General features: G+C 45.6%; 1 protein-coding gene and 1 non-coding gene across 4 annotated transcripts; one reads left to right on the top strand and one right to left on the bottom strand.

Annotated features, from left to right (window-relative positions):
- Window positions 1-7: 7 nt before the first annotated feature.
- On the bottom strand, window positions 8-4878 carry LOC106589631 (histone-lysine N-methyltransferase PRDM9). Of its 3 annotated transcripts, none has more exons than XM_014179841.3 (7): window positions 4668-4878; window positions 4260-4364; window positions 4038-4136; window positions 3564-3835; window positions 3044-3111; window positions 2752-2942; window positions 8-2556 (listed from the first exon to the last, which is right to left on the bottom strand). In XM_014179841.3, the coding sequence occupies exons 2-7, from the start codon at window positions 4351-4353 to the stop codon at window positions 425-427; spliced, it is 2856 nt and encodes a 951-aa protein (XP_014035316.3). In that variant the 5' UTR covers window positions 4354-4364; window positions 4668-4878; the 3' UTR covers window positions 8-424. The 3 variants fall into 3 exon arrangements, with proteins under 3 accessions (XP_014035316.3, XP_014035317.3, XP_045565951.2); XM_014179842.3 differs by having other exon boundaries at window positions 4050-4136; XM_045709995.2 differs by lacking the exon at window positions 4668-4878 and having other exon boundaries at window positions 4260-4661.
- A 182-nt stretch (window positions 4879-5060) lies between these two features.
- Window positions 5061-5131, top strand: trnag-ccc (transfer RNA glycine (anticodon CCC)). The gene has a single exon. It is a non-coding gene; the product is annotated as a tRNA-Gly (tRNA).
- Window positions 5132-5931: the final 800 nt, after the last annotated feature.

Raw genomic sequence — 5931 nt, 5'->3', positions numbered from 1 at the left:
TACAGAAGTCAGTCATTTTTTTATTCATTTTCCATTTCCCTAATCTTCAGTTTACAAACTGAATTGTCCTCCAGGTACAAAGATACACTACATAACCAACAGTATGGACACCTGCTCGTCGAACATCTCATTCCAAAACCATGGGCATGAATATGGAGTTTGTCCCCCCTTTGCTGCTATAACAGCCTCCACTCTTGGAGGGCTTTCCACTAGATGTTGGAACATTGCTGCAGGGACTTGCTTCCATTCAAACGTGAGGGTTAGTGAGGTCGAGCAATAATAAAACACAAATCGCATGCTTTTACTTGTGTTGTAAATAGAATGGTATTCTGATCTGTGAATGTTGCTCTGCTACAGAAATATCAACTTAACCAAGTGTTTTCAAATAAACCCAATAGTAAATAGTGTGGGTGGTGCAGCCAAATTATGAGTGCATCTTTTCATGGTGTCTCGTCAGGTGATAATTTCGTGAAAACCTTTTGACACACTGATCACACTTGTACAGTTTCTCTCCGTTGTGCAGCAGCTGGTGAGCTTTCAGACTCTGAGGTCGACTGAAGCTTTTCCCACATTCAGGACAGGTACATGGTTTCACCCCAGTGTGTTTTCGCTCATGGCGCTTCAGATCCCCAGACTGACGGAAGGTCTCTCCACACTCTGTACACAGGAAAGGCTTCTCCCCTGTGTGTATCCTCACATGCACATTCAGCTGTCCAGAGTGGCTAAAACACTTCTCGCAGTAAGAACAGCGGTATGGCTTCTCTCCCGTGTGAATCCGCTGATGCTGTTTAAGGCTGTAGAAACAAGAGAAACCTTTTCCACAGTCGTTGCACAAGTACCGTTTGGCTGTGACTGACTGGAAACACCTGTGAGATTTGAAGCATTTAACATACTTGTAGCTCTTCCCACACTGAAAGCAGAGGTGGACCTCTCCTCCCTCTGCGGCCTTCTGCTCTGGCGGAATGAGGCCTGAGCCCAGGCCTGAGGCCTGAGAAACATACTCCTCAGGGTGGTGTCTCTTAACATGCTTCCGGAGGTACCTCTCCTCGGTGAAGGAGAATTGGCAGTAGGAGCAGGGGACAGCTTCAGAGCTCAGCTGGATGTCCTTACATACTTCTGCCTCCAGGTGGCGCTGTAGACCGGCAGCCTGACTGAAGAACCTTCCACAGCGGGTGCAGCAATAACGCATATTTTCCTTCGGGTGCTTGTTGAGCTTGTGCTTCTTCAGGGTGGTGTACCGTTTGAAGGTAACCCCACATGTAGGGCAAGAGTACGGCGGCGGCCCCACCACGACCTGGATGCACTGATGGGATTTGAGAGACTCTGGGTTGTCGTAGGTTCCCTGACACTCAGTGCAGCTGTACTGGGCCTCTCCAACAGCATCTCCCTCCATCTCCTCATCCATGTCCAGAGCATCTGAATCAGGATCTGAATGGGATCTCTTCTTGGTACTGATTTGTCTTTGTTTCGGTGCGTTTGCCTTAGTTTTGGCTTTAGAGGTCCTGGTGGACTTTACTCTGAGGTTCCTTAGTCTCTGAGAGGGCGCTCTTCCAGTCTGGGTCTCTGTAGGTGAATCATTGGTGGAGGGGGGCTCCGGTTCCCAGGCGCTGTCAGAGGGCGGCCGGGGCAGATTCTCCCCTCTGACCTCTACTACTCGACGCTTCTTCTTTGTTCCGTGAACTCGTAGCTGGTGCCTCGCCAGGTCATACCCCTGAGCGAAACACTTCCTGCACTGGGGGCAGCAGTAGGGTCTGACGTTGGAGTGGACAGCTCGCATGTGTCTTTGGAAGTGGCCCTTCTGTTTAAAGCTCTTCCCACACTGAGAGCAGCTGTTGGCCTCCTCACCTGTTTGTGCTGGCTCATCTGTCTGGGGCTCTGTATGTAGAGCATCAGAGGGGACTTCTGGGGATTCGGGTTTATGGGTGCTCTCCCCTCTGACCTCTACAGAAGCCTGCATTTTGATGACCTTTTCCCTTTGGTCATGGCTCTTCATGTGCTGACAAAGACTGCTCTCCACAGTAGAAGAGAATGGGCAGTGAGGACACGGGAATAAGACAGAGCCCCCTGTAGGTGGAGCATCGGAGGTGGAGGACTCAGTTTCCTGGGTCCTGTCAGGGGATGGCTGACTCTTCCCTCTGACCTCTTCAGACATAAACTCTTCTATTCCCTGCTTCTTCTTCTTTCCATGAACTCGTATCTGGTGCCTGGCCAGACAAGACAGCTGAGCGAAACACCTCCTACAATGGATGCAGCAGTACGGTTTCACCTTGGAGTGGACATTTCGCATGTGTCTCTGGACGTGGCCCTTCTGCTTAAAGCTCTTAGGACACTGAGGGCACCGGTAGGCCAACTCATCTACAGAGGACGACGACGACATAGGGTCTGGCTTCACATTGCCGTTAGAAAGGTGATCGTCAAGCTCACTCAGTGCAGACGCAGGTGATAGGTCCAGAGAGTGTGATTTCTCTGTATGTTTTTGAAGGTAGGACTTGGTGGTGAATGTAAGCTGGCACTGACAGCAGAGGAAAACCTGAGACGACAAATCTGTTCTAAACTCTGAAACAGAGAGAAAAGAAGAGGCAAAAGTTAGGTCTTACTAAACATTACTAAAGTGACTGGCATTCTTTCAACTTTTTTGAGTTTGAGAAATGTAATATTCCCTATTATTATTCCTTATACACCATCACATAAGCCTTCTAGACGCCCTGTGCCTGAGCAAGGTCGTAAAAGGAGACTGGGAATGATAAGTACCTGAAGGGGTGCACTTTCGGAGCCAGATTTGGTCAGAGGGGTCCCTAAACCTTTCGATGAATCTGCCCCCAGGCCAAAACAGGAACTCATCTCCTGGGAGGATGGAGCGGCAGCAGTGGAAGAAAACAATCCCCCTGTACTGGAGTGCTATGAGATTACCCTCCTCTTCATTACGAGCACAGTTAACATACCTGAGAGATAGACAGGAGAGAGAGAGAGAGTGCAATGTGACTTAGACAGACAGACAGACAGACAGAGTGTAGAATAAGCGAGGGTACGTCCTATAAGTTACCTCATCCAGTTGGAATGGGTGTCTCGTGCAGCATCGATGTACTCAGATTCACTCTTACTGTTCCAGACCTGAAAAAAAAGCTATGCTTTTATAGAAAAACATGATAAATAATCTCAGCTGACTCGGCACAACAGTCATAAAAAGAGTATAGAGACAATGCTTAGGATTTCCACGGAATAGCACTATAGGTGCACCCAAATATCACCCAGAGTCCTAGGGCTGTGGTCAAAAGTAGGGAATAGGGTGCCATTTGGGACACAGTTAGTTTCACACAAACTATAGTACAGTATTTTGTACATTATTTAACCTTTATTTTGACAGGGAGTCAAGCTGAGACCAAGGTCTCTTTTACAGATGAGCCCTGCAAATAGAAAAATATACACATATCACTACGAAAAGCAAAAGAGAGATACAAAACACATCATAGGAAACAAACACACTATTCAGTAAAAAGGTCCTAAATCAGCCATCTGAATTTCCCTACATATCACAATTGCCCAGTATATCAGCACTCACTCACCTCCCAGGAATAGTCACTTGCTACTGCTCTTTCCCTGGTAGTCACCTCCCCCTCACAGGGGCCAAAGTGCATTCCTGGGGCCACAGTTGGCCCTTGGTTTAGGACCCCCAGGCCTGCCCCTGGGATACTGGATCTGCCTACCACCAGCCCATGGGGTAGGGTGAGGAGGGCCCTCTGGGGTATACCCATTGGAGTGGGAGAGTCCAGCATGAAGGACAGACCACCTTGGACATCACACTGGTCTTTGTCAGAGGCATGACACTCCTCACAATCTGTAAAAATAGAAATAGAAAGTGATAGGCCTAAGTAAGCTGGTACAATCATGTGGTAAGCTAAACTGGATATAACATGGCCTTCCACTTACCAACTGTAGATCTATGCAACTATGATTTGAAAGATGCATGCAAAGACCATTGATGGCCTTGGAATTCAAGATAGTCATAGTCATAGAACACAGAATTCGTTCTCACTCACAGAGTTCATTACCGTTGTCATCTAGAAGTTGATGATCCTCCTCTTGGCCTTGTACCACAGTGTTCACCAATATATTCTGGACGAGGCTGTCAGAGAACACTGTGACAACACAGATCCAGTGAGAAAATTGAGTGTATGACAAATGTTCCTGACACAGGAGTACATGACAATCACAATCTGAAACTCTGATTGAATTTGGCTACTGTAGCCTGAGTACCACACCTGCAGAGGGGTTGTCTGTAATGATTTGGACTTGGCATCCCTCCTCTGACACACCAGGCTCTGCCCACTCCACGACGATCACTTCTTCAGACATTACTGTAGGCTCTATAGTCGGTTAGTAGTGTAGCAATGGCAGTGTTAGCAAGCACAACACAACAGCCATGTATCAGGACAAAACCTTCACCCTGTGTGATAAACTATGGCAAAAGCCATTTGTCCTGATATTATACCAATTTCACGAATTAATTTAACAGTGCATTAGCTACTAAAGAAAATACAACATCTAAATGTCATAATGCACAATGTTGTTGGCTAGCAAGCTACATACAAAATAATGCTAGCTAGTAATGTGGAATTAGCATTATCTTGCAAGATAGCTAGCTAATGTTCAAAATAATATTGACAGACCTGGACAACCTGATCTTCTTGAAACCGGTAATTACTAATAATCTTCGTTATCATTTAGGTACTAGTGTATGTCAATTTTGGAAAACGGATTTGACTTTTGAGGAGAAAATTCATGAGTAGCTTCTCCTTTTTCTTCAAGTTGTTTTGGTGGCGGATCGCAACCATTCATGGGTAGCTTGTAGCGCTGTTCCCTTTTCATGACCCGGAAGTGAAAACCTTCCACAACGATGGCCTGCTTCTAAAATGTGACTTTTTGCAATGATTGATTATGCTTTGATGACCAGAGTATTATTCATACGATTTAGTTGTTCTATACAGTAACATAATCTCATAAATTACTTTACATGATGAATGACGTATTCATATAATCGCAAACGACACTAACGTTCAGCAGCGCCGCTGGTGTAGTGGTATCATGGAAGATTCCCATTCTTTCGACCCGGGTTCGATTCCCGGGCGGCGCACTGATTTTGCGATCTTGACACAAAAATGCAGTGCTGTGTTCTATGGTGCATTAAATGCACGATTACACAAAGTAACAACAGCGACGAGTTAACTTGGTTAGTCATCATCAGAAAAATTATCTACATAAAAAGAAAGTCTACACTTGTCACATGGTAGCCCTTGGGCTTGCCTGGAAAACAGACGCTGAATTGCATTGAATTCTACATCGGGAAGAAATTGCATTTTGAATCTGGAAAGTTTCCTCTCATGACCCCTACAAGCCAGAATGTTGAATAAAATTACATTTTAACGAACTTTACGGGTTGTCCATGCAGGTTGGTCAATTTGGCGGTAGAAATATGAGACAATATATCCACAGGAAAGTATAATTATGTTGTTATCATATTATTTCCATCACCTGAAGCATGAGCACAAGATACAAATAATAGTACATGCACAAGACACATGCATACTTGGCGAGCTTGTGCAGTTTACATGGTGCTGATCATGCCTTAATGATCGAAATCTGAAAGCACTACCAGTGCTTTGAAAGGTTGACGTGATTATACTTTCCTATATCGTCTCACATTCCTACCGCGAAAACAACCAACCGCACCGACAACCGGTAGTGTACGTTAAAATATCAATTTATTCAACATTCTGGCTTTTAAAGGTTGTGAGAGGAAACTTTCCTGATTCAAACGCTCATTTCTGCCCGATGTAGAATTCAATACAACCTCGGGTTTCCAGGCAACCAACAAAAAAAGGTTGACCAGCAACCCTTGGGCTAGTCGCATGGCAACAACCAAGCTACAGCGAT

Source organism: Salmo salar, chromosome 28 (assembly GCF_965601325.2).
Source record: "Salmo salar chromosome 28, fSalSal1, whole genome shotgun sequence".
NCBI lineage: Eukaryota > Metazoa > Chordata > Actinopteri > Salmoniformes > Salmonidae > Salmo > Salmo salar.
Note: the sequence above shows the minus strand (reverse complement) of the source record. Positions and strands in the feature narration are given on the sequence as shown.

Coding starts and splice junctions, on each gene's coding strand:
- LOC106589631 (XM_014179841.3), bottom strand. CDS start 4,353: ATGTCTGAAGAAGTGATCGTCGTGGAGTGGGCAGAGCCTGGTGTGTCA. Junction 3,112..3,563: donor CAAGTGACTATTCCTGGGAG/GTGAGTGAGTGC, acceptor CTTTTTTTTCAG/GTCTGGAACAGTAAGAGTGA. Junction 2,557..2,751: donor CCGAAAGTGCACCCCTTCAG/GTACTTATCATT, acceptor TCTCTGTTTCAG/AGTTTAGAACAGATTTGTCG.